This window comes from Lissotriton vulgaris, chromosome 1_1 (assembly GCF_964263255.1).
Source record: "Lissotriton vulgaris chromosome 1_1, aLisVul1.2, whole genome shotgun sequence".
Classification (NCBI taxonomy): Eukaryota; Metazoa; Chordata; class Amphibia; order Caudata; family Salamandridae; genus Lissotriton; species Lissotriton vulgaris.
Window position 1 is genome coordinate 213,671,282 of NC_141685.1, and position 27,545 is coordinate 213,698,826.

Consider the following 27,545-nt stretch of genomic DNA (forward strand, 5'->3'; position numbering starts at 1 on the left):
CAGGTTGGAGCAGTGGGACCACGGCGGTGGTCAGGTGCTCCAGCACTCGGGTGATCTCTTCGCAGCACTGCACCAGCTGGTGCTGCTGGGTCATTGAGCGTCGGGAGAGCTGGGAGGTGGCATTTGCTGCCACATAATTGGAGCGACTGTAGGTTGCCATCTGGCTCACCAGATGGTGGTGGCGCCTGCGTGCAGCACTGCGCTGCTTCCCCAGCGCAGCTGTGTTGGCCTCCATAGCCACTGCCATGCGCTCAATGGCCGCCGTCATGCGGTCCACACGCTGGCCCACTCCTGCCACATTGCGGCCGATCTTCTGCAGCTGGAGCTGGATGGCTCCTTGCTGCTGCGACTGCCTCTGGTGGAGACGGAGCATTCGCCGCTCCACGGACATGCAGGCATGGAGATGCCCTTTGCCCCTCCTGCTCTTTTGGCGCTGTGCTACGGATGTGGCTGGGCCAGATCTTGGAGGACGAGCCGCAGGTGTCGTGGCAGCTGGCGTCGCAGGTGCGGCAGGCACTGTAGGTGCGGCAGGCACTGTAGGCACATTGGTGGGGGGCCTGACCTTGGCTGGCGGTGGTCCTGCGGATTTAGCTGCAGGTAAGGTGGTGGGCCTGGCTGCTGGTGTTGCCGCAGCGGCAGGGGATGGTGGCAGGGTGGCGGGTAGGGATACCTCCTCCTGGGCCTCCTCGACGATCACCAGCCTCTCACTGTCACTGCTATCGTCTGCACCTGTGAGGGTAAGTGGATACTCATTAGGTGCATGTGACTGTCAGACGTGCAGATGTTACATGCATGCTGGGTGACATTCCCTGGATGGCTGTGGATATGTGCGCTTAGGCACCTTTCAGGCCGCATAGTGGTACAACTACATTGTGGACATACTACGTCTCCCACTATGCCTCAGGGCATTTCCTGATGCTCAACATAGGCATGATTAAGGGCCAATGAGTGAGCCTATTTGGGCAGGGACGGTCATTAGGGACAGGGTCGCAGTCGCATGCCACTTACCTTGGGTGTTGTGGGTTGGGCGGGAGGAGTCCAGGGAGATCACACCAACACACGCCTCCCTCTCCAGAGTGTCCTCAACCTGGTCCTCCAGGGGGGTGTTGGGTGGGACAGTCGGTCCACCACCTCCGGTGCCTGATGACTCTCCGAGACGCGCCGCCACCCTCTCCTTGGCACGCCCTCGGAGGTCGTACCAGCGCTTCTTGATTTCTTCCACCGACCTTGCCGCTACGCCAACTGCGTTCACGCTGGAGGCAATCCCCACCCAGATCCTCCTCTTCTCCTGTTCGGGGACCCTCCTTGAGTTTGCACCAAACAGCTGGGTGTGGTGGGCCACCACCCCTTCAATTAGGCTCTCCAACTCCGACTCGGAGAATTTCAGCTTGCGCTTTCGGCTAGCGCTGTTGCTGGGGCCGGGCAGTGGTTCTTCAGCCATGGCGGGCGCAATTTCTGCCGGGTCGGGAGTCGCTATCGGCGGTTAGGCGGCTGCTTTCCGTGGAGTCGAGTCGGATGAATGCGTCACTGTGGTGTTTGGAGGTGCGATTTGGCAGCTTCCTGGTTGTGACGTCATCACGGTGCTCCGAATGCGTAATCCCGTATTTCCGGATCCCGCGATAATGCGACACGCAATCCCGATCGCACGGGATTGCGAGTCGCTATCCCGTGCGATCGGGATTGCGTGTCGCAATCCCGATCGCTGGTGGGCGGAAATTGCGATTTGTCTGCGTTTTTTGTAGGTCGCTAACGGCATTTGCGCCCGCGTGCGAGTCGCTATTTTTTCTCATGAAAATACATGAATGCCGTTTTGCGTGTCCTCAATAGCGATTCGCTATGAATCGCTATTAGGGACACGCAAAACGGCCCGTACATGAATCAGGCTGTATGTAGGAAAAGAAATCGGTAAAAGTACCGAATCGGTAAGATTCGGTAATTACCGATTCGGTAATTATCGAATCAGTATTTGCCATTGATTCCTATGGGCCTTGAAGCCCATAGGATTCAATAGCAAATACCGATTCGGTAATTACCGAATCGGTAACAATACCGAATTTCCAAGGGGGACAGGGTGTCACTTTGACACCCTGTTGCACCCCTGTTTCTGGCTTGTGTGCCATGTGACACCATACATGCCCTTAGGCACAGGTGTACATGCACTGATGTGCATGTACACAGAAATTCGTAATTTACCACCCAATAGTATTGGGTGGTAAATTACGAATTTCTAAGGGCCTGTGGCACTGTAAACTGTGCCACCTACATATTGAATTACAGAATCGGTATATTTATCGATTTGGTATTTTACCGAATCGGTAAATTTACTGAATCGGTAAATATACGGATTTTGTAATTTTCTAGCCCCCTACATTACAATACCCAAATACTGGTCAGTAAAGGCCGAAATCGGCCGTTACCGACCGGTATTTGGGCTCCTACATCTGGCCCATGGTCATTTCAGTTCTGCCTCCAGCTTTTAACCTGTTTTGAAGACCAACACCATATGAAAATATTGGTCCGAAAATATGGGTTTGAATTAATTGAACTGTATCATCTTTTTAAGATTCTTCATAGGAGCATGTACGACTTAAAAACCCACAACATTAGCAAATGAAGAGTAAAAATAGAGGTAAGCAAAAAATAAATACAATAAAAAAGAATCAAATGAAAAGAAAGAATATCGGAAAAAAGTCTTACAAAACAGAAATCACACACCAAACTACTAAACAAAACGAGAGTAAGAAAAGGGGACAGTAAAGATGAGAAAAAGGAGATAAACAGGAAAAGAAGAGAAGAAGAATATTTGGTTAACTAGAAGTATGGTATTCAATAATCGAGAGCTATAAGCTTTTCAATTGCATTTGTTTTCCTTAGTCGACCAAAGCAATTATAAAACATTCAGGGCTTAAGGTTTATTTTCTTCTGTCCAGATCCATAAAAAGAAAAGCATGTACCTAAATACTCTGTATATCTTGCTCTTTAATTTTGTCACTTTTCAATTTAGTACATTGAGCCAGACAATCATTTTCAGTTAAGTAATCTTTATTAATGAAATAAAAAAGTTTTTCATTACATGACGCACATTTGAAATATATGTTTATTTTCGACTTATCCACCTTGTGACATAAAATGGTGAATACGTTTCGAATCACATGGGAAGCAGGTAAAACGTATGCATAACGTTCAAATTAATTATAATGGTGTTGTATAATCCTTTCATTTTCCCCTCAGGATGGGCATTCAGATACATTTATCTATATGTCTTGTACCTTACATATTTAACAGCTCAATTTCTCCAACCCACTAGCATTCAGGCAGAATGTATTTTAAAATCGCATTTCACAAAAAAATGTTGTTGCCATAAATAATGCTTTCATTTGTTGATTTTGTTTATATAGGTGCAGTAACCATGTGAACCTTGTTTAATGTACCGTTTTGTAAGTGGCTGGAAATGCCTGTTCAGCCTGAGTTAGGAGCAGTTGAGCCTCTCCAATATATGTGGTTTGAATGATAGAATGAGGTAAAGGAAGGGTGAATTAATGGTTTGGTGAGTTCATAAATGGACGAATTTGTGAGTGGCTGGGCATGTAGATGGCTCAATGGTTGGGCGGGCGAAGGACTGAGCAGCAGAAGAGAGAGCCATGAGCACCCTTCTGCTGCCAGTGGGTCCATGGCTACACATTTACCCGCCTCTCAGCCATGCACGCTCTCAGGCTTACCCGTCCATTACTACCATGGGGTATGTTAATTAGCAAGTGCAGGATCACCACACTGTTACAATGTTTCCACTTCGGGTCTATTAAAAATGATTGATAATCCCAATGTGGGCAGAGACCGGAGGCCACAATATGCTTGATGGGGCCGCTGCAGCCTGCCAAGGATATTACGAGTTTCCTCAATGCCACTCTTTTCATGGCGGTGTGACTGCGCCCCCTTGTTCCTTACGCCATGGATGTGGGTGCACACAGGGGTGCACAGCTTGTGCCCCCCTGTGTGCCTGCACTCCAGTACCTGGACGGAATTAACTGCAGCAGTCTATGCCATGCAGGTACTGCCTTTGACCTCTCATTGTGTGGCCTATTTCATAGGCGCCGCCCTAGGAACTCCAGAGAACGGCGCGCCAGACAGGAGAAAACTCTTCATCTGGCAGGGGATTGGTACAAGGGTTTGGCAGTGTGGAGAGGGCACGCTCCCAAACCTGCCAAACTCTTAAAAAGGCCCCTAAGAGTTAAGGGGGGGAAACCTGCACCTTATATCTGTAGAAGAGTCCTGTGAATGAGGTGAAAGGATGAGGAAATGGGTGCGCATACCCCAGTTCCAGCAGCGATTCCACTTCTGAGTGGGAAAACTTGTAATGGTGCTGAAACACCACGCCTTGTAATTACCACACCATGTGGCATTGGATACTCCGGGTCTGGTAAAACCACGTCTGCAAACTCGTAATAGGATGAGGAATAACTGCTGGATTCTCGAGTTTCTGCTCCGATTTTCACATGTTTTCACCTCCTTTCGGCTGACTTTTTCAAGGACAGAGCCCTCGTTATCAATTTCCTTCTAATCTCGATTCAAGTGGACATTTGTTTCAAATCAGGATTACAAATGACGCGGGAAAACCCACGCCTTCATATTTTTTTTCTGAAGCAATTTTGTCTGTGAAAAGCCGTTGGAATTTAGTAGAGAAAGCAGACTAGCATGGATGTGGAAATCAGTGAGCCAGGCACCAGTGTTTACGGTTACGAGGCATGCAGAGGACGGATTCCAAAGCTGAGATTTACTACACATCACGGCTTCCCCACTGCAGGCCATCCCATAAACATGCAACGAAGTCCAAAATATGTCTGCGAGAGGACCCAGAGATCCTGACATTTTCGGCACATGCAATGAGCCCCAAATATTCAAAACTATATAGTGATGAAGAATTCAAACACCTCACAAATACAATCACCTATTTGTGCAAGTGTTTGGATTTATCTCTGACCGGCATCTCTGGCCTACATGTGGCACCAGACTGAGCTACCCCCTGAATCTTCGGCGGCGCAGTGGTTTTGTCCCCTCGACCCACAGGGGTGCTTTGGAGAACAGCAGCGGTTCCACCCCCCCTCATAATCTGTATAACACCAGTAATAGGGCTGTCCATACCTCCCACATGGGTGGTCCCTGCGGCAGGCCCCCCCGGCAGCTGTCACGCTGGAGTACTGAGGGGAGCAGGGCACTTTACCATAAGAGGAGCTTTGGCACTCGTATTCCCCATTCTCCTCGTTTAATTCGCATTGCTCTGTGCAGCAGTAAGCCCAGCTCGTAGCCATCCAGCACCAGCTGTAGCGTTCGTTCTTGTTACTACAAACATCATTGACACATTGTTCTCCCAAGGCTGGTGATGGAAGCGCGGCCTTCTCCTGCACAAGACAAACGGGACCCTCCGTTTCAGAGGCTGCGCTCCTTTTACGTATTTTTCTGAACTCGTCGTGGACAAGGGTGTGGTCCTGGTAGGCGACCCATCCCACGGTGGAGAGCACACAGACGTACCCAGGTTCGCTGGTGCGAACTTTAGCCCACACAGAGTAATTTGGGAGCTGCAGTGAGACGGTAGTGCCGGTAGAGGTCTTCACTTGTTTTTGTGCTGAACTGGATCTCTGAGCAAGATTATCTGCTGCCCTCTTTCTTTCTAAGGCCCGGTCTATTTTGATATGCCCACTTAAAATGTTATTCTTAATGTCTGATGAGATTTTGTCCCTAAGCTTCTTATCCGTGCCCTCACAAAGGTCACTAAAAATGGCAATATTGTCGCGAGAAGCATACAGAGTTTGCAGCCTGGCTGCCAGCTCTTGCACAAAAAGAGTTTCGATATCGCCTTCAGCCTTGTTCTCGCCTAGAAACGCCAAAGAGAATTTCTTATTTTCATCCCCGTGATCACAGCACACGGCGGTCCACACGTGGCTGGGCACAGAAACCCTGCTGTAGTCCTGGTTTTGACCTGCAGGTGGCGCTGTGTCCTCTGGATCAAAGACAGGTATTTTCCTGTTTTGGTTCGGCACTGACCCTGTCACCAGGTAGGGTAAGCCGTTCACATTCACACAGTTTGAGAGTAACTGGGATTTGAGCTCCTTCTCCAGTTTGGACCACGTGACTCTGTTGAAGCAGGGGTCCATGGGCACAGCGTTGGTGAGAGTGAAGGTGGAGTCTCTGCGGTTTGTTTCCTGAAAGGAGTTGGGGAATAAGTGACCCCGGTCGAAATAAGAATCTTTGTAGTCGTCGTTAATGGCCTGACTCTCTTTCAGGCTGAGCCGCAGGTCATCCGATATCTCCCTCTCTGCCAGCATTTCCCCAGGAAGGTCGTTGCGAATGAGCTGGAATAAAAAGCCATAGAAACACTTATTCAAGAGTTTACAGTAAAAACAGCGTGACATTCACAGTGGATTACAAAAACACTGAAAATATATTCTGCCTGCTTTTTATTTGCAGACTGAGTAAAGCATTCTGGGGCATATTTACAAGGTATCAAAAAAACTGGTGAACCGCTGCACTCCAGGTAATCAAATGTGTATTGGTAATTGAATTTTCGAATGGCTAGGGTGCTTAAGATGATTACCTCCTGTTCATAGAGGTACCAAAACGTGATGCAACAAGAAAACCTCTTTCCATGAAAGGTTAGAATCTAAAGCACACCTTTGGCGATCCAAATCGCTGAATTAAAAATGAAGAAAAAAGCTGGTTGACTTTTCTGTAGGATGGTCCCAAATTTATTCAATCATAGGTTTGAATCATATTAAGTCATATGATCAGTATTCCATCTGGAAATTCATTCTGGTGAAGGTCATCAAAAAATATTATTAATCCATTAGCATGATGCTAACACGTTAGAAATATGTCCCGATGCATTTCGAGGACGTAGCTCTTCTTCAGGGGAGCGGGTCACGCAAGTAAACCAAGGTACAGGGTGTGATGACGGAAGTCACAGAGCAATGACTACCTATGCTACAAAGTGGGGCCTAAATACACTTCAATAAAACACACACAGAGGCTGGCTACTTCTCTGGGCCGAAGACCACAAGCGGTCTCGCGCCCGTTTATTTATACCCTCCGGCAAACCCACCCTCGGGGTGTGTGTGTGCATGCATGCGTGTGTGGACGGGCCGGTGGCTCCGTCAGTACATCCCTCCAAACTCACGGATACATAGTCCCGCCTAGGGCGATCCTCGAGCCTGGCCCAGGCACCAGGCATAGTCCTTTAGTCTTTGGCTGGGAATCGGATTGGGTCGGAGACTGTATATCTGACTCCGGGGATTTCCGCTGGCTTCCGATGTCTCAGAGCGTTCCGCAGGGTCTCTGGGGCTTCCCGGGATGCCCTCTTGGCTGACGGGGGTTACCGCCACTCCGCTTTGGCACTGTGGTGTCTCAGCACATGAGGGGCCATCCTCCTCATACTCTACATTTTCAGATGGCTGTCCGGCGGCTTCCCACTCTCTTGGGACTTGTTTGAACCATGACGCGTTCCTTGTGACTGCTTGCGTGCCTCTGGCTACCGATACCATGGTCCCTTGGATGTTGACGATCTCCCATACCTCCGGTTCATACGGGGTGCGATAATTACTGTTCGGGTCCCGGTCTTTGAGAACCAATCTGTCCCCGACCACGAGGGACATGGGTCTAGCCCTTCGAGCCCGACTGGCTCGGTCATTGGTGAGTTGTCTTCTGTTCTGGGTGGCGTTCTGATCCAACTGAGGTGGGTTTCAGGTGGGACCCGTCGGCACGCAGTCTATGGGGATTTTCCGGAACAGTAGGTGTGCCGGGTGCATCTGGTGGTGCAATGAGGCGTCTGCCGGTACGCGCTAAGGAATTGAGATAAGCATTCCTCCGCTTCTTCTCCTTTCTCGACCCCAATTCGAAGGGCACGGTTCAGCGTGCGCATAAACCTCTCAACTTCTTCGTTAGCCTGAGGCCACTGTGGGGTGATCTTCCTGTGGTGGATACCTCTTAACGCCAGATATGTCTGAAAGTCTTTGCCCTGAAACGGCGGACCGTTGTCTGAACCTATCTCCTCGGGTAGGCCCATCATCACAAATGTCCGATCCTAAACTATCTTGACGTGTGTGAATGCTGTGGAGGGCACCACCTCCACTATTGGAAATCGCGAATTAGAGTCTATGAGCACGAGTGTTGCTCCCATCCGGGAATGACCCAAGGTCAATGCTCAGCTTTGACCACGGCTCCTGGCATGGGTCCTCCGTGATCACCGGGTGTGGCGTTGGATCCTGGCTTGTGATGGTGCACGAGTGACAGTTGCGCACCTCTTCTTCCACCGCCGTGTCCATTCCAGGAAACCACACTTTGCTGCGTAACCGTGCCTTGGTTTTGGATGCTCCCTGGTGTCCTTGATGCGCTAGTCGTACTACCTCTTTCTGAAGGGCTGTGGGGACCACAATGGCCGTACCTCGCGGAAAAACCCCGGAGGTCCCTCGCTGACTTCACTCTGGGCGCTCCAGACTTGCTGCCTGAATGCCTTTTCTTCGGCAGTGAGAGTGCTGACGCCATCCTGGAATCGTTTCCAGCTCCGGTCCACCAACGTGGCTTTCACCTTGCTGAGGCACTCGTGTTCTTCAGTTGCTCTACCGATGTCCTCCAGTGTGAGTGCAACAAGGCATGCTTCCTGCGATATCATCCGGACAAACTCTTTGACTTCCTGCGTCTCCCCCTGCATTGGAGTGAGAGGTGCGTCGTTCAGGTGGCGCGATAGAAAATCCGCCGGGTTGTCGGCACCTGGTCAAAAGATAATGTCGAAGAGATATGTCTACAGCTGGACGGCCCACCTCTCTATCAGCGGAGGGGCGAGCCTGGCGGTCCCCGCAAACAGTGGTACCAGCAGCTTGTGGTCCGTGACCACCCGAAACTCGTGGCCATATAGGTATAAGGGAAAATGCTGGCACGCCCATTTGATTGCCAGAGCCTCCCGTTCAATCTGCGCATAGCGCATCTCCGTGGCTGTCAGCGCCCGGCTGGCATACGGGGTGGGCATCCACTCCCGGACCTCCGTTTCTTACATGAGAACAGCCCCCAAACCAACAGGGCTTGCATCCACAACGACCTCAGTGCGTCTGTTGGGGCGAAAGTATGCCATGACTTTGTCGTGAATGAGGGCATTCTTGACCGCTGCAAACGCATCATCTTCCTTTGCAGACCATGTCCAGGGTTGGCCAGCCTTGGTTAGGAGCCGAAGAGGTTCGGAGAGGGATGCCAGGTTGGGGATAAAGTGGCCACAGTAAGTCGCCGTCCCTAAGAAGCTTCTGACTTCTGTCGCAAACGTCGGTCTTGGCGCCGAGCGGATAACTTCTGCCTTTTTTGGGTTGACACATAACCCTTCTCTTGAGAAGATGTAACCAAAAAAATCCACAGATTCTTGGTAAAAAGAACACGTGGCTTTGTGCAGTGTGAGGCCGTGGTCTGCCAGGCTTTGAAGAGTGGCTCTGAGGTGGATGTGATGCTCTTCCAGTGTCTTGGAGAAGACCAGAAAGTCATCACTTAAGTTGATAACGCCTGACAGCCCTGACAGTGTTTCTCTTATTGCGTTCTGAAAAACCTCAGCAGCCGAGGAAACGCCAAAACTTTTGTATCGGCGTAGGCCGACATGTGTCGAGAATGTAGTGATGTTGCGGCTGTCTGGGTGGAGCTCCAATTGGTGGTACCCTGCGTTGAGATCCAACTTGGTGAACTAACGGACTCCGTTTAGATCCGCGACTATGTCGTCCATCGTGGGCGTCAAGTGTCTTTCTCTTTTCACTGCTTCTGGAGCCTTCTCTGCAGACAAATGACACGAAAAATACATTGTCATCATCGTCCTCCAGGTTGAACGCGGAGTGCGACGTGTCACTGCAGGGGCCCTGCTCTTCTAGCATTAGCTGGCGCACGCTCTGAGCGAGCCCCTTCACGCCAGGATTGGGACGACGACCGCCGCTGCTTCAGCATACCTTTGCAAAGTGGTTAAGCTTTCCACAGTGGGAGCATGTCTTCCCTTTTGCGTAACACCTTCCTCCAGCTGGGTGGTCCATCCCAAAGTTGCCGCACGTGGAGCTCTGTGCGGTCTGTGACCCCTCTTGGTGTTTGCGGTCATTTGCGGATCGCGCCAAGTCTGTCTTCCTTGACCACTGACGCGCGTGCCACCGTTCCCGGATGGTTCAGATCAGCCTCCATCTCATCCCCGCGTGCGTTGGACAGTTCGTGAGATCTGGCGAGGACAAGGATTTCATCAAGCGAGATGCGGGGTTGCCTGAGTATGAGGTGCCTGAGGTGGACAGACCTGCAGCCTTGAATGAGCTTTGCACGTATCTCTAACCTTTGATCAGGCTGTGGCAAGTTTCCGTAGCCGGGCATAGTAGGCGTTGACGGTCTCAGTCTCTCCTTGGCGGGCCTGACGCAATTTGAACCACTCGTAGTCAGGGTTGATTTGCGGGTCAAAATGGCGATTCAGGGTGTTAACCGATCCGGTGTAGTCATCATCATTGCGTCTGTCCGGTAGCGTCTCGAAGAGGTCGTAGAGTTCGGCTCCACCATAGCAGATGAGCAAGGGCCGTTTCACTTGCCGCAGCTTGTTGAGGCGCAGGATTCTGAGGCACAGCTGGCTGATGGGCTCTGCTGTTGACGATGCAGCGCCCCCAGTGGTGGCAGTAGCGGATATCTTGTGGGCTATCTGGCCATGTGGCCCAGCGGGGACTCCCGGTGCCTGGGCGCTGCTGTGTCGCTCCTCTATCTTTTTGGGCTGGCGCAGGATAGGCTGCCACCTGGAGCCACTGGGGTGGTATCTATGCCCTGCGGGCGCGACCAGGTGCACTGTGCAGCTCCGGGCGTGGTACTAAGGCAGGGGACGTCCTGTGTCTTGCAGCGTAGCTGGATGCCTGGAGTGTGACGCATGGGCGTAGCCTTGCTGATGAGTGCCCCCCCTCCTTCCCGTTGATGTTGTCCCCAGGCTGTCCCCGCACCCACAGCCGGGGGGTGGGGAGCGTGACTCTGTGGGCCGCTGCAGTACGTGCCTGCCGGTGCTGGGGCCAGGCGCTGGGCCGCTGGTGTCACTACCCGCAGGGGGGGCACTGGGACACAAGCATATCAAGCGCCAATCCCGCGGGGGCCGAACCATGTGGGTCTAGGTACGAGCACAGGCCACAGGAGAGTGGGGACGGGCCCTGTATATAATGCGCGGTGCAGCGCAAGGCCGGGAAGTGAACGCGGGCAGGCGCCTCTACCCCGGGAGGTCTCACCTGAGCGCCGGGGCAGGCGCGCTGGTGGGGCAGGAGGATTTGGGCTCAGGGTAGCCGTTCACAGCCGGTAGATGACGCAGGCCAGGGCGCCGGACGGGCGCGAACACAACTGCGGTGTGGGCACCCGCGATGTTCTAGCGGCCACACCAGGTCAAACGCGCAAGGCGTGAGCACCTCGGACACAAGGCAAAACGCGCCGACGTGTTTCTGCAGGGGCGAGGCATGGGGAGACCCGCCTCGTTGCCAATGTGGTGACGGAAGTCACGGGGCAATGACTACCTATGCCACAAAGTGGGGCCTAAATACACTTCAGTTAAACACACACAGAGGCTGGATACTTCTCTGGGCCAAAGACCAAGAGCGGTCTCGCGCCCGTTTATTTATACCCTCAGGCGAGCCCGCCCTCGGGGTGTGTGTGTGCATGCATGCCTGTGTAGACGGGCTGGGTGGCTCCGTCAGTAAACCGGGGACGCCGTCAGAGCAAACGCGGCTTTCCCTTACTGTGAAAACCGGAGGTCCCACACTTTTATTAATATTTTTTGATGACCTTCACTTGAATGAATTTCCATATGGAATACTGATCATATGACTTAAAATGATGCAAGCCTATGATTGAATACATTTGGGACCATCCCACAGAAAAGTCAACTGGCTTTTTTCTTCATTTTTAATTCAGCGATTTGGATCGCCAAAGGTGTGCTTTAGATTCTAACCTTTCACTGAAAGAGGTTTTCTTGTTGCATTTTTACAAGGGCCATATCTCCGCTTTTTTGCCTTTTAAAGCCAAAAAAGCAAAGATAAAAATATCACCCTATTTACGAGAGGGTGCTAACATGCATTAGCGCATGTTAGCAGCCTTTTTTCCAATGCCTCCCTTTGCATCTCTAAAGAGATGCAAAGTGGGCGTCACTGGGCAGTACAACCTTGTAAATGTCGCTGATGTGCACATCGTGATATTTACAAGGTGGCACACGCATTTTTGCAGACGCTAGTTTTGGGCGAAAACCATTGTTTTCGCCAAAAACGAATGTCTGCTGAAATCATGACTAACCCATACTTAACATGGAGGGCGGATTCTAGTGTTACAAGCACATGGCCGTATCAACAAGCATATTGCTGTTTTGCAGGGGACATCGCTGGAAAATCAGCGATGATCCCTGCAAAACGGCGAATCCCGGTATCGCTGGAATTTATATTGCCATTGTGCTATGCGTTGTAAATATAGGTCAAGCATGGCGATAAATTCCAGCGATAGACGGCGATAAATATAAAAGCGCTCAGCGTGCTTTGCAATATTTATCGCCGTCTGTTGTAAATATGCCCCCATATTCGTCCAGCCTTTTATTCGCAAGCTGAAGTTAGCATCTTATACAGCCAGCATCTTATTAGCAGGTAGCATTTTATATAAATAACATTACATTTACAGAACATTGAATAATCCAGTCAACTCAATTGAACAAATGTATCCATATTATCATACAATCAGCATGTTGTGTTTTTTTCCAAACAAATCACATACCCCTAATAGCTCTATTGAGATTTAGGGCCTCATTACGATGACGGTGGAGCCACCAGCCTGTCTTTGGCGGTCCCACCACCAGCAGACCCTGCTCTACCGCCTGCGCATTATAATGGAGGGCGGTTGGTTGGCGGTCGGAGAGACCGACCACCACGGAACTGACAGGCTCAAGGAGCCCTTCAGACCGTCGGAGGCTCTGCAATCCCTACAATGATGGCGTGCCTGCCAGGCACCGCCGTAGGATTATGATGTCCCTTCCCACTGGCCGGTTCATGGCTGTTTACCTACAATGAAAAGTCTGGCGGAAAGGGACATTGAGGGCCCGTAGCCGACCCCCTCTCCCCCTGGCTCCCGACATGAGACCTGGGGGCACCTATGGTGCCCCCCTACATATCCCTGCACCATGTGGTAGGCACATATGGTGCAGGGATATGTCAGATGTGTTTTTTTGTACTGCGGCGTGTGCTGCAGCCCACAGTACCCTCCGCCATACAAAGAATACACATTGTGACCGCCTTCAAGGCGGTCGCATTGTAATTCGTATGTCGGGACCACAAACAGCTAGTCAGGCAGTCCCATCCCTGATAAAAATGTCTGTCGGGCTTTAGTCAGACCGCCATCCTAATCAAGCCCTATGTCTGAGCCAAACACATTTTTCACAAAACATGGGCCAACTGTGCCAACCCCACAATCTATATTAATCTTACTAAATGGAGCACTCCAATATATACTTGTAGGTACACTGTCTACTCCACTAAAAAAATTGTCACAGTAGTTGGCTCTAAACTCTTCACCCTCACCTCTATGCTTTCCTATGCAATTACGTCTTAATAATGAATCATGCTTGTCTTATGGGAAAATCAAATTGGCTCACAAAAATGTTGTTGATTTCCAAACAAACAACAACCCCTTACAAGGTCCATGATGCTGTAGCCTGATCCAAGCATGGTTTCCTCTTGAGCACAGCTCCCCTGCAGCCCAGGTATTACTATGGCCCCTTCAGCCAAAGCATTACCATGGAGGTATAGACAAATAAATGACTGTCTGTTAGAAATGGGGGTTTCTAGTAGGTGGAGGTGTATTCCTTCTAGTCAGGGTAAGGGGGTTACACTTTTAAGATAACCACTGCTCACCTCCTTGGTAGCTTGGCATGAGCAGCCAGGCTTATCTCAGAGGCAATTTGTAATGCATTTTCACCTGACACACAGTAATACAGTGAAACACTACAATGTGTAATGCATTTCCACCTGACACACAGTAATACAGTGAAAACACTACAAAAGGACACCACATGAGTTTTAGAAAAATAGCTGATATTTATCTGTGAAAAACAAGACAAAAACAATAAAAATGCAACATGTATTAATCAAAATATGAATATTGCAAAAATAGACTTAAAATACAGTTCTTTGAAGTCAATAGCTCCTTCCGGGGCTATCACGATGTTGTGAGTAAACAAATCCAACAGTTCAGGCCAACCCCAGCGTCGCGGGCCAGCTACGGTGTCGGGAAGACCCGCAAACAGTACCTTGGAAATGCAGGGCATCGTGGACCTTGCAATGAACTCTGAAGAAGCAGCATCAGCAGGCGTCAGTCCCGGCAGTCGGTGCAGGAGTCGTCGGGCCCTGAAAGTCACACGCACTGCAGATTGAACTCCGTGGGGTTAAAATCAAGAGCACAGTGGTGCATCATGCGGTGCCCTCAGGTCACGGTGCAGGCAGCGGCTCAGTAACGGCACCCATCTGCATCAGTGAGACCAATTCTGCGGTGTGAGGTCAGCCGGTGTGAGGTGCAGTGCTAATAGGTCATGCTGCAGGCAGCGTTGTCGTTATTGCTGAAGTGCTGTCATCGGTAGACAATCTAGGGTATATGGTGCCTGCATCGGTGGGCTAAGGCTGTTGTGTGGGACTGGGTGGTGCATCGAATAACTTATGAGCGGTGTCCCCAGGCAGGCAAGCAGCATTGATGTCAGCATGGAGCGGGGTTTCTGGAGCGGGGTGTCTGGAATACCAGGGCGGCGATGTGAAGTGAGGCTGTGCGAAGTACAGTGCCCTCAGGTAACGGTTTAAACAGCGGAGCGGTGACTGCACCGGGCTGCATCGTTGGTGAGACCAGGGTTGCGGTACGAAGCAGGATGGTGCTCTGCAGTGCCAAAAGGTCAGAGAGCCGGCAGCAGCATTGTTGACAGTGTTGGGTAGCTTTTTCTTCTGTTGAAGCACAAACACACATTTCCCGGTGCTGATAGCAAATGATCTTGAAGTCTTCATTCTTCCTGAGACTTCTTGAGCAGCGGGCAAGCTGTACCTCAAGCCCTTGGTGAAATAAGTTACAGAAAGTCAAGTCCAGATGTAAAGTGTTCTGGCACCCTACACTGGTATGAGTGGCAAGATAAAACAAATGAAATACATGTGGGGGAGGTGCTATGGAGCGATGAGGGGCACCATTGGAGGGTAACAGTGAGGGAATCAGTGGAGGAGGAGGTCATTGGAGGGGGCGCCAAAAAAGATTGTCACATTGGGCACAATCAGTGTTTAAGGCAGTCCTGGTTTGCAGTCTTTTGGTCAGTTGTTCTTTGATTCCTTCATGGAGAGTGATTTTTTCTTAGTCCAGTTTCTGATGATGATGGCAAGTGACGTTTTTTCTAGTTAAGTTCTTTTTCAGCATCATCAGGATGTGGAAGCAGGAGGTGGTGCCAGGGTTGACTAGTGCAGTAATTTCCTGCTTGCTGTTAATAATGACGATCCTGAGGTTCCAGGCGCTGGAGATGATGGTGCGTCCTAGTCAGTCAAACATACTACTTCTGTCTTGTCAGTTTTCAGCTTGAGGCAGTTCACATTTATCCAGTTGGCTACTTCGGTCATGCAGGTGGTGGACTTGTTCCATGTGTGGGGGGTCATGACTTAGAGGGAAAGTATAAGTTACATGTTACATGATATTGATGTTGTGCTCACATGATATAGTACAGAGGGGTCATGCAAACATTGAAGAGGGTAGAGCTGAGTGATGAAACTTGAGGCACTCCTCAGATGAGTCTGTTGGCTTCCGAAACATATGGTCTAGGCTGACAACTTGTGTTCTGTCTGTCAAGAAGGAGTAGTTGCAGCAGACGGTGGGTCTTTGGATGCCAATCTCATTGAGTTGTCAGAGGGTGGTGTTAGAGAGTGTGTCAGATTTTCCGGAGAGGTCCAGGAGGATAAGGGCCGCTGTATCTCCTCTCTCCAGGATCATGTGAATGTCATCTGAGGAGGTGATGAGTGCTGTTTCAGTAATGTAGGGGGTCTAAAGCTATTTAATCCTGGACAGCAAAGTGCATGTTTGTATGAACCCATTTCAATAGCTTTATGAACAAGTCACCTATTCACCAGAATTTGTTTGCAGACCAGTCATCTCTTTAAGTGCTGAGCATACAATTTTAAGGTCCACCTTGACATTGCAGCTGCCTGTCACTACTTCTCTGAAAAAAATCACATGCATTGACTGGATTTCAAAGTAAAAAAACACCTATCTTACTGACTTGGCTGTTTTGTGTCTCTTTTCGTACCCTAAGCATTGTCTGCATTACAATGAATGGGGAGAATGTTTTCAGGAGTGGGCAGAGACTTTTTGGTGAACTCTGAATCCATTGTGGAAGCAGTAACATTTTGCATTTTGAATATGTATGTACTCTAAGTATAATTCCAATAAGTAACTAAATGTCAGATCATATTTTTTAGTTTGGATCTTAAAACAACATATTATTTGAGTGCAAGAAAAGCTCATAAAACATCAAAAAAGTAACATTCTAACAGATATTCTGCTGCTATTTCAAGCATCTATGTCAGCTCCAAGCAGCCTGTGCCTCAGCCTGCTGGGCCAAGCATTTATTTGGCCATAAGTTGTAAGCTATTTCTGACTTCAAGGACAAAACATTTATTTATGTTTTGGTCATTGTTATGCTGCTGGTCTATTTTTTCTTCTAGTGTTTTTTAGGTTGAGCCTTGCAGTGCGCATGTGCTGTATGCAGGGCATGCTATAATCACTAAAAGAGCTTTGACTCCACCTTCTACTTACCATAGGTTGACTCCCACGTCGCTCGTCTTTGCCTCCTCCTGATTGGTTCTCGCACCTGAAACATCACTTCTGTTTTTTGTTCAGCATCACTGCTCAACTGCACACTAATTCCCATTAATTAGTGGTCATCCGCTTTGATGCAGGTACTATTTCTTGTATCCCCTCCTATTCCCCATGCAGTGTTTGCCAAGCCCGTCCTTGTGTTTATTAATTAATTGCTTTCCGCCATTGAGTTATCACCCATCCCCCACAGTTCGTGCACAGACACAGCAGAAACAGTCCTTGGGTGTTACGACCACGCTCTGCACAGGCCTCCTCGAGCTACAATGTGCCTCACTCAGTTGTTCTTAGCTACGAGTACAAAGTACTGCCATTTGAATTTTTTATTTTTGTACTATTTCTTGTACCCCCTCCCATTCCCCACACCGTGTTTGCCAAGGCCATCCCTGCTTTTAATCATTGTTTCTTACCCGCCGCTGTTTTAATTTATTGCTTTCCGCCATTGTCTGATACAGGCAAGGCCATGGATTCTCGAAACTGCAGTGATATCTGACCGATCCCACTCTGAAAAGGCTAATTTGTTTGCTTGCCCTCGAGGTACGAGGATTGCATGCTCATTTTCCGATGGTTATGCTGCTGAATCTCGCCTCGGGATAGTCTAGACCAAAAGCGCTGACTTTGTGCAGGGTTGTTTACCTCCTGTTTCATATTGTGTTTGTCCTCCGATCGTTCACATTCATCCCATCTCATTCATCTGGCTGTCATTTGCATTTAACTACATAGACAGTGCAGCTATGAAGTTTCAACTGTACACAGGATATCCTACCTTCTGCGCTTGTTTTTGGAACTGAAGGTCACACAGTTCCAAAGTTTGGCCCTGGGAGCTAAACTTTGGAACTCCCTTCCCCCGAACATCCGTCGGCTTGAAAATCTTTCCGCTTTTCGCAAAGCAATAAAAACCCACCTGTTCCCACTGTCCTAGACCCCTTACCCCCCCCCGGGACGCCCCGTTGCTGGGGCAGCTGTTGCGCTTCAACAAAATCCTAACATAACATAACATAACAGTCATAGTGCCAATATCGGCCTACTCACCAGCCCTCCCGCAGCAACATGCATGTATCGCAAATAAGCAGACAAGACAACTTTTTGTTGGGATAAAGTCGCTACAGGTTTATTAGCATATACATATGCCAACATGGTGGGTTATCTTACAGACGATCCAAAGGCAAGCCTTTAGGGTCGTGGAACACTGGGCTGCCCTGTGTGCCATTTTGTGGCACTAAGGGGGCCGCCCTCTTATGTGTGTCCCCTGCGTGGACGTGTCGGTCGGCCCGCATATGTTTTCCTACATCCAATCCACAAACCACACAGATTTTTGGGACAACCTGGATTTGCTAAGAAATTTGTTCCATCATCTTAAAATAGAGCCTAAGTGAGGCCTTGGATATGTATATCGGTTGTTCCTTTTTTGAACATTTATCCAAGCACCAGTACCATTTTTGAATGATTAAAAACAAAATAATCGGTTTGTAAATTAGGAAAAACACAGAAAGTTTATGTAACTATTGCTTGATCCAAATGGAAAAAGGACTTCGTACACCTTGTGTATATATTATTCCAATTGCTAGATTGGTGGTAGTGCTAATTGGTAAATCCTCCTGAGTGAGAGGACGAGTTCAACGTTTGGTTTGTGTGACTCCCTGAACGGGAGGATGTCTCCAATTGCACTCTTGAAAATTTCAAATAATGTAATCACATTGAAGAAAAGTGATATGATGATGAATAACGAAAAATAAATATCATGTGAAAGAATATCTTTTTCAAGAGTGATTACATTATTGGAATTTTTCAAGAGTACCTATGTAATTATTGCCCCATCTTCTGCAAGAACCTCAAGGTTCCTAGAATCCCAGTGCAATAGACATAGGATGACGTTCACTAGTAGGGCATGACAGTCAGAAACCATAATGCATGCACATACCATCTATTTAACTATTATTATTATATAATACAGATTTCTAGACATGTTATGTTATATAATGATCAGGTGTAAGCCTTACTACAACAGCCCGCAATCCATATCTGTGCAGGCAAGCAGGTGTATAATAGATCCTGTGTAAAAATTTGAAGTGAATTAGCCTGTGGCGCCCATTCAATGAGACTCGCCGCATTGCCTCGCAGCTGGAATCCAGGTGTCATCATCTATAGCCATATCCAAGTCAGTTTGCCACTCTAGTCTCGATTTAGTGTAATAATTCTTGTGGTAGCCCAGAACAGAACCATAGATACTAGACACTAGGCTACAAGGACTCTCTGATCCTTAAATAAGTGAGACGGTTGTGACCTCCGGCGGCTCTGTCATGTCATCTCCGAGAAGCTCCTGCAAGGCATGTTGCACTCTATGGAAGTGAAATCTCACTAGGATTGTGACATCAAGATCTTCAGCCCCAGTCTTGACCCATTTGCGTACAGTGCATCAAGGAATAGGTCTCCAATTTTAGTTACATTAATAGTCTTTAATGCCTTAACTACCTCTCTATCCCTATTGATAGGCAACCAGTCACACCACTTTATCGGGGTTAGTGGAGAATACAGTATAGAGCTCGCCTGTCTCTTCACCAGGAGCCATATGTATCATCATCACCATTTGCGATTTCTAAATAGCGAATTTTAAGGAATCGCTATTTAGAAATTGCTAAATGTATGTATGAACAAAATCGGTATTTTTTAGCGATTTCCAATTATTCTTTATTTGCGAATTCGCAATTTGCGAATTCGCAAATAAGGAATAATTTCCCATTCATTACTATGGGCCAGGAGGCCAATAGAAATGACTGTGAAATAATTCTCAATTTGCGAATTCGCAATTTGCTAATCGCAATTTGAGAATTATTTCAAGGGTGCAGGGGTGTCTCAAGGACACCCTGCTGTACACCTGTAAATTACATGTGTGTGCATATGGCGCACATACATGCCCAATGGGCATGTATGTGCGTCATATGCCACCCTCACAAATGCACAATGGTGCATATTTACAAGAAATCGCAAATTACCACTGTTGGACAGGCCTCGGGGAAGGCCCGCTCCCTCCCTGCATGACGGGGACCGGACCCCTGCTCTCCCTGTATCCCCGACAAGAACCATCCCGGCAACCCGCTGGGGCAACCCACGACCCGTCCACAACGGAACTCCAGCCCCCGAACACCCCAGTATTGGCTGGCCCGGGCCCCCGTCAGCACCACTGCCCCGGCCCAGCCGCCATCTTTGGACACTACATAAAAAGGCCGCGTGGCTTCGGCTCGACCCCAACCCTGGGCCTGGCCAGGCCCCGACATCGAGGCACCACCATCCACCTAGGGGGTGAAGAGACCACTTGGCAGGTCAATGGAAGAAGGAGTGTCAATGGCTCCCCTCCGCCAGGTGTCGATCGCCCCCGGCCTCCCCGGGCGCTAGCTCCACCCCCTTGCTGGGTGTCTGGACTCCCTCATCCCGGACCTCCCGACCTCCAAGTGCGAGGGTCCGGACATCAAAGGAGACCAGACCTATAACTGGGGCAGCTCCAGAGCAGGAAGGCAGTTGTATCTTGGAGTCGAGAGACACCGTGAGGAACTCATCCTTGGAGGCCTGCTGGCGCTGCCGCGGCCCTTTCTTGTGAACCATCTCCGAAGCCTGCTGGCGCTGCCGCGGCCCTTCCTTGTGAACCATCTCCGAAGCCTGCTGGCGCTGCCGCGGCCCTCTTCAACGTGAACCATCGTCTTGGCCTGCTGGCGCTGCTGCGGCCTTTCTCGTCGTGCACCATCTTCGTAGCCTGCTGGCGCTGCCGCGGCCCTCCGCGTTGTGAACAATTGTCCTAGCCTGCTGACGCTGCCGCGGCCCTCCTCGCTGTGAACCATCGTCCTAGCCTGCTGGCGCTGCCGCGGCCCATCTTTGCGGACCCCCAAGCTCGAGGATTGTGAGCTTCCCTCTTGCCGCACCTGTACCGGACCGGTACTAAGACTGTCCCGCTACCCCTTTCCCCTACAGAGACTAGAATTGGGAGGATCCTCGTGTCCTGACCCCACTGTATCGTTTATCACCTTGCCTCAAGATTCTTATATAAAGTGTGTTGAACTCATCCTTGTGTGGTGTCCATCTGTGGGGGGGGAAGTTACTTGTCTGTACGATCGCCGGAGACGGCCCTCACCGGAGGCCTCTCCCCCTGTACTCGGCCGACCCTCCGGGTCCCCGTCTAACATTTGTGGCCAGCGGCGCGATCCGAGCCAACGCATAATCGTACAGAGAGTAACTCACCCCACGACACACAACCACCATGACAACAAAAGAGAGCGGAACAACGGAAAAATTCCAGATGGAAAAACTAGAAGAATACAGCCACAGAGAACTAAAACAATTCTGCATAGAACTGGGCATTGCTACCACAGGACTGAGCACGAAAGAGGACTTCAAACATGCCCTGGAATCTTGGGCAGAGACGGGTACGGCCGTACCCCAAAACCAAAGCCTCAAGACAACCGAAACAAGCACCGCGCCGACAGAAGAAAGAAGACCGGGTCTCTCACCAGAGGAGGCCCGAGAACGAGAGAAGAGCAGGCTCCACGAATTGGAACTGGCTCGACTTCGCTTAGATGGAGAACTCAAATTGGCGGAACAAAAAATAACTTTGGAACACTTACGGCTCCGAGAGGAGCGAGAAGAGAAACAAAGGCAGAGAGAGTTAGAAGAGAAAAAGCTAGCCTACGAGCATGAGCGCAACTTGAAGGAACTAGAGATTCGGAGGCAGAACAAAGATCTCGGGGTCCCCGGGCACCCGAGCCCCCCTGTCACTACGGACCCCAAGGTCCACATCCCCAAGGATGACATCAGAGAATGTTACCGGAACGATGATATCCAGCGATGGTTCAACGCCTACGAAGTAGCCATGACCTCCCACCGGATTCCCCGGAGCGACTTGGGAGCCAGGTTATGGGGGAGGTTTGTCAACGAAGGGCGAGATGCCCTGCTGCAACTCCCGGACCATCAGATGACATCCTACGACCACATGAAAGCCGCCCTCCTCACTCGATACGGACTCACGCCCGAGATGTACCGCCAGAGGTTCCGCGACTGCAAACGGATCCCGGGTACGACTTGGGTGGAGTACGTGAACTTCTTTAGCCGAGCCTTTGGGCAGCAAGGTGACCACTTACGAGCAACTCTTTGACCTTATTGTATGGGAGCACCTTTCTAACAACTGCTTCGTCAAGCTCAGGCAGCACCTCCTTGACAGTAAACTGACTGAACCTCGGCAACTCGCCGTCGAGGCTGACCGATGGGAAAGCACCCGAGTTCCCCGAAACGGGCCCAGCGAACAGAACAGAGCCGCCCAAGGGCTCCATCGCCCCCGAGGGGGAGGAGGGGTCCAGGGTCGGGGAAGAGACACCGTCCCGGTGGCTCCCGCCAGCAACACCCCTCCCCCGGCCGGCAGGGGGAGCCTCCCGATGCGACCAGGTTTCCGCGCCAACGTTACCTGCCACCGATGCCAGCGACCCGGCCACTACGCCAATGATCCCAACTGCCCGAAGAACCAGAGCCCTATGCCCCGCCAGGTTGCTGCCGCCGCCCTGGGAGAAGAGCAAACCCAAGAAGACACTGAAGAGTACGAGCCATACCAGCCCAAGTGGGAACCAGCCGCCATGTCCCTGGTCTGCCTAGGGGAAAGAGACCTGATCCCGCGGGCACCCCTTCCCGCCAACACGCAGAAGCACAGCCAGTGGGTCAACATTAATGGGCACCGGGCTGAAGCCCTCCGCGACACCGGGGCCAGTGTGACCGCAGTCCGCTGCCATCTGGTGACCCCGGACCAGATCTTGCCAAATATCCTTTGCCCCGTACGGTCGGCCGACAACTCAGAAAGCCTATGTCGGATGGCCTGCGTCCCCTGCGAGTGGGGAGGAGTATCCGGAATGCTGAAAGAGACTGTCCGCGATGATGCCCCCGTGGACTGCCTCCTGGGGAACGACCTCGAAAGTTCTCCCTGGTCAGCCGTCGAGAGAAGAGAGCACCTAGGGATGCTGGGCCTCCCTGAATGGGTCTGCGTAACGACCCGGTCCATGGCCGCACGCGCCATCCCCAGTCCCGAAGAACCCGAATGGCCAGAGCCTCCTCCCCCGATCGTCCACGAGGGAGCCACCCTGGAAGCCAGTTCTCCGGAACACAGTGAAGAAGGACTCGATCGGCTCTGGGACCTTCCCGAACTGGCCCAGTGGCGTCAAGAGGGTGGCCCCACCCAGGAACAATTCCGACAGGAGCAGAGAACATGTCCTTCCCTCGAGGGACTCCGGCAGCAAGCCCTCGCCCAGAGCGCAGGAGACACCTCGGGGGCCCACTGGATTTATTGGGACAATGGCCTGCTCTACAGTGAGCAAAGGATTGCTGAGCTGGGGGCCAGCCGGGTGCTGGTGGTCCCCCTCCGCTTCAGAGACTCCCTCTTGAACCTAGCACACAATGTGCCCCTTGCCGGACACCTGGGGCAAGACAAAACGTACAGCCGCCTGGTGACCCACTTCTACTGGCCCAAAATGCGGAATGATGGATCCAACCACTGCCGGGCCTGCCCATCCTGCCAGGCCAGCGGGAAGAGCGGCCGAAAGATCAAAGCACCCTTGCAGCCTTTCCCCATCGTCACCACCCCGTTTGAACGGGTGGGAATAGACATTGTGGGGCCCCTGGACCCCCGAACAGCACAAGGGCACCGGTTCATCCTGGTCCTGGTGGACCACGCCACCCGCTATCCCGAGGCCATCCCTCTTCAGACCGTGACGGCACCCGTGGTAGGCCGAGCCCTGATGGGGATCTTCTCTCGGGTGGGCTTCCCCCGGGAAGTCGTCAGCGACAGGGGCACGAACTTTATCTCTAAATACATGAAGTCTCTCTGGCAACAGTGCGGGGTCACCTACAAATTCACGACCCCCTATCACCCGCAAGGAAATGGACTGGTCGAGCGGTTTAACCGCACCCTCAAGGGGATGATCATGGGCCTAGAAGAACCCCTACGTCGCCAATGGGATGTGCTGCTCCCGTGCCTCCTGTTCGCCTACCGAGAAGTCCCCCCAGAAATCCCTGGGCTTCAGCCCATTCGAACTCCTGTATGGACACCCCGTCCGGGGTCCCCTCAGCCTGGTCAAAGAAGGGTGGGAGGTGGCCCCCCAGAAGACTCCTCCGGATGTATACAAGTATCTCCTGACCCTCCGCAACCAGACCCGGTGATTCAGGGAACTCGCCAAGGCCAACCTTGAAGCCAGTCAGGAGGACATGAAGAGATGGTATGATCAGCATGCCTCCTCCATCGAGTTCGAGTCGGGACAACAAGTCTGGGTGATGTCTCCGGTTGAACCCTGCGCCCTACAGGACAAATGGACAGGGCCCTTCAAGGTGATAGAGCGCAAGGATCCCGCCACCTACCTGATCGACATGGAGTCCCCCCGGAACCCCCTACGGGTCCTCCACGCCAACAGACTCAAACCCCACTTCGTACGCTCAGAACTCAGCCTCCTGATGGCTACCAATAGAGGGACGGAAGAAGACTCCGAGCCCCTTCCTGACCTGCTGAGGACACTCGAGCAGGACGGCTCAGTGGAAGGGGTCAGACTCTCCGATGCCTTATCCCCGGAGCAACGCCAAGACTGTCGAGATCTCCTGCTACAATTTGCAGACCTGTTTTCCCTCATCCCCGGGGTCACCCCCTGGTGCCTTCACGACGTGGACACCGGGGATAGCCCCCCTATTCGACACAGGGCGTACCGAGTGCGGGATCGAGTGCGCACCTGCATCCAGAATGAAGTCTCCAAAATGCTGGCTCTAGGAGTGATCGAGCCGTCTGACAGCCCCTGGGCCAGCCCAGTCGTACTGGTCCCCAAGGCTGCCGCCCCGGGCGTTGCCCCCGAGCTCCAGTTCTGTGTGGACTATCGGGGCCTGAACGCCGTTACCAGAACCGACGCTCACCCCATCCCCCGGGCGGATGAGCTGATTGACCGCATGGGGGCCGCCCGCTACCTGAGCATCTTCGATCTAACAGCGGGCTACTGGCAGATCGGCCTCACCCCCGGGGCCCAAGAGCGATCCGCCTTCTCTACCCCGGATGGCCACTACCACTTCAAGGTGATGCCATTCGGCATGAAAAACGCCCCAGCTACCTTCCAGAGACTCGTGAACCAGGTACTGGTGGGCCTCGAAGAATTCAGCGCCGCCTATCTGGACGACATTGCTGTATACAGTCGCCACTGGGCAGACCACCTCCACCACCTCCGCGAGGTCCTGCACGCCCTCCGGCAGGCCGGGCTCACCATCAAAGCCAGCAAATGCCAGATTGGCCAAGGGTCCGTGACCTACCTGGGACACGAAGTGGGGAGCGGTCTGGTGGCCCCCCTCCAGCTCAAGATCGCTGCCATCCAGGCCTGGCAACCACCTGTCACCCAAACCGTGGTCCGAGCCTTCCTGGGGCTCACCGGGTACTACCGGCGGTTTGTAAAGGACTATGGCAGCATTGTGGGGCCCCTCACAGAACTCACATCCAAGAAAAACCCCAAAACAGTCAACTGGACTCCGGACTGTCAAGCGGCCTTTGAGAAATTGAAGGCCGCCATGTGCACCGCCCCCGTGCTCCAGGCCCCCGACTACAGCTGGGAATTCATAGTGCAGACAGAAGCCTCAGATCATGGCATTGGGGCCGTCCTCTCTCAACTCAACATCGAGGGAGTCGATCAGCCAATGGCCTTCATCAGCCGACGCCTGCTGGCCCGAGAACAGCGCTGGAGCACCATCGAGCGCGAGGCCTTCGCTGTGGTATGGGCCCTCAAGAAGCTCCGGCCCTATCTCTTCGGTACCCACTTCCGGGTGCAAACAGATCACCGACCCCTGCAATGGCTGATGCAGATGCGGGGAGAGAACCCAAAACTGTTGCGATGGTCCATCTCCCTGCAGGAGATGGATTTCACTGTGGAGCATCGTCCAGGCCAGGACCACGCCAACGCAGACGGCCTGTCACGCTTCTTCCGCCTCGGCGAGGAGAGTACCCAAGAGGATGGGTGACTCTCCCTGCCTTCAGCTGGGGGGGACGCATGTTGGACAGGCCTCGGGGAAGGCCCGCTCCCTCCCCGCATGACGGGGACCGGACCCCTGCTCTCCCTGTATCCCCGACAAGAACCATCCCGGCAACCCGCTGGGGCAACTCACGACCCGTCCACAACGGAACTCCAGCCCCCGAACACCCCAGTATCGGCTGGCCCGGGCCCCCGTCAGCACCACTGCCCCAGCCCAGCCGCCATCTTTGGACACTACATAACAAGGCCGCGTGGCCTCGGCTCGACCCCAACCCTGGGCTTGGCCAGGCCCCGACATCGAGGCACCACCATCCACCTAGGGGGTGAAGAGACCACTTGGCAGGTCAATGGAAGAAGGAGTGTCAATGGCTCCCCTCCGCCAGGTGTCGATCGCCCCCGGCCTCCCCGGGCGCTGGCTCCACCCCCCTGCTGGGTGTCTGGACCTCCAAGTGCGAGGGTCCGGACATCAAAGGAGACCAGACCTATAACTGGGGCAGCTCCAGAGCAGGAAGGCAGTTGTATCTTGGAGTCGAGAGACACCGTGAGGAACTCATCCTTGGAGGCCTGCTGGCGCTGCCGCAGCCCTTTCTTGTGAACCATCTCCGAAGCCTGCTGGCGCTGCCGCGGCCCTTTCTTGTGAACCATCTCCGAAGCCTGCTGGCGCTGCCGCAGCCCTTCCTTGTGAACCATCTCCAAAGCCTGCTGGTGCTGCCGCGGCCCTCTTCAACGTGAACCATCGTCTTGGCCTGCTGGCGCTGCCGCGGCCTTTCTCGTCGTGCACCATCTTCGTAGCCTGCCGGCGCTGCCGCGGCCCTCCTCGTTGTGAACAATCGTCCTAGCCTGCTGGCGCTGCCGCGGCCCATCTTTGCGGACCCCCAAGCTCGAGGATTGTGAGCTTCCCTCTTGCCGCACCTGTACCGGACCGGTACTAAGACTGTCCCACTACCCCTTTCCCCTACAGAGACTAGAATTGGGAGGATCCTCGTGTCCTGACCCCACTGTATCGTTTATCACCTTGCCTCAAGATTCCTATATAAAGTGTGTACAACTCATCCTTGTGTGGTGTCCATCTGTGGGGGGGAAGTTACTTGTCTGTACGATCGCCGGAGACGGCCCTCACCGGAGGCCTCTCCCCCTGTACTCGGCCGACCCTCCGGGTCCCCGTCTAACAACCACCAATTACAAGTTGGTGGTAATTTGCGATTTCTAAACCTAAAATCGCAATTATAAAAAGCTTCATACATAGCATTTAAGGAATCGCAAAATTGCAATTCCTTAAATGCTTAAGCAAAACAAGGAATCGCAATTTTTTGCGATTCCTTATTTTGCTAATTTTTAATACATTCCAAAATCGGTAAAAAGGCCGTTTGCGATTCGCTAAGGCCAAAATTCTGCGAATTTCGGCCTTAACAAATCGCAAAAGGCTTGATACATATGGCCCCAAGTCTTGCAAAGCATGGACCGTGGCATTGACCGAGTCCAATACATCAGTAGCAAAAACAACAGTTGATGGACAGAATGCAGAACAATGTCATACATTCACCCCAGTACAGAGATCTGGCCCTAAATCCAACGTTTTTTTGCACTCCACACCACCCCAGTTCAGACATGGCCATATGCAAATCAGCCTTGACCTTGTGCCTCATGGGAACA

At 51.8% G+C, this 27,545-nt stretch overlaps 1 protein-coding gene across 1 annotated transcript in view; it reads right to left on the reverse strand.

Moving 5' to 3' along the window:
* Positions 1-2,845: 2,845 nt before the first annotated feature.
* The window catches only part of LOC147740912 (uncharacterized), a 63,878-nt gene continuing 39,178 nt past the window's right edge, over positions 2,846-27,545 (reverse strand). The window contains exon 2 of the mRNA XM_086952197.1: positions 2,846-6,347. Within this exon, the coding sequence (XP_086808323.1) occupies positions 4,992-6,347 (1,356 nt within the window). The 3' untranslated portion in view covers positions 2,846-4,991. The remainder of the gene's footprint in view (positions 6,348-27,545) is intronic.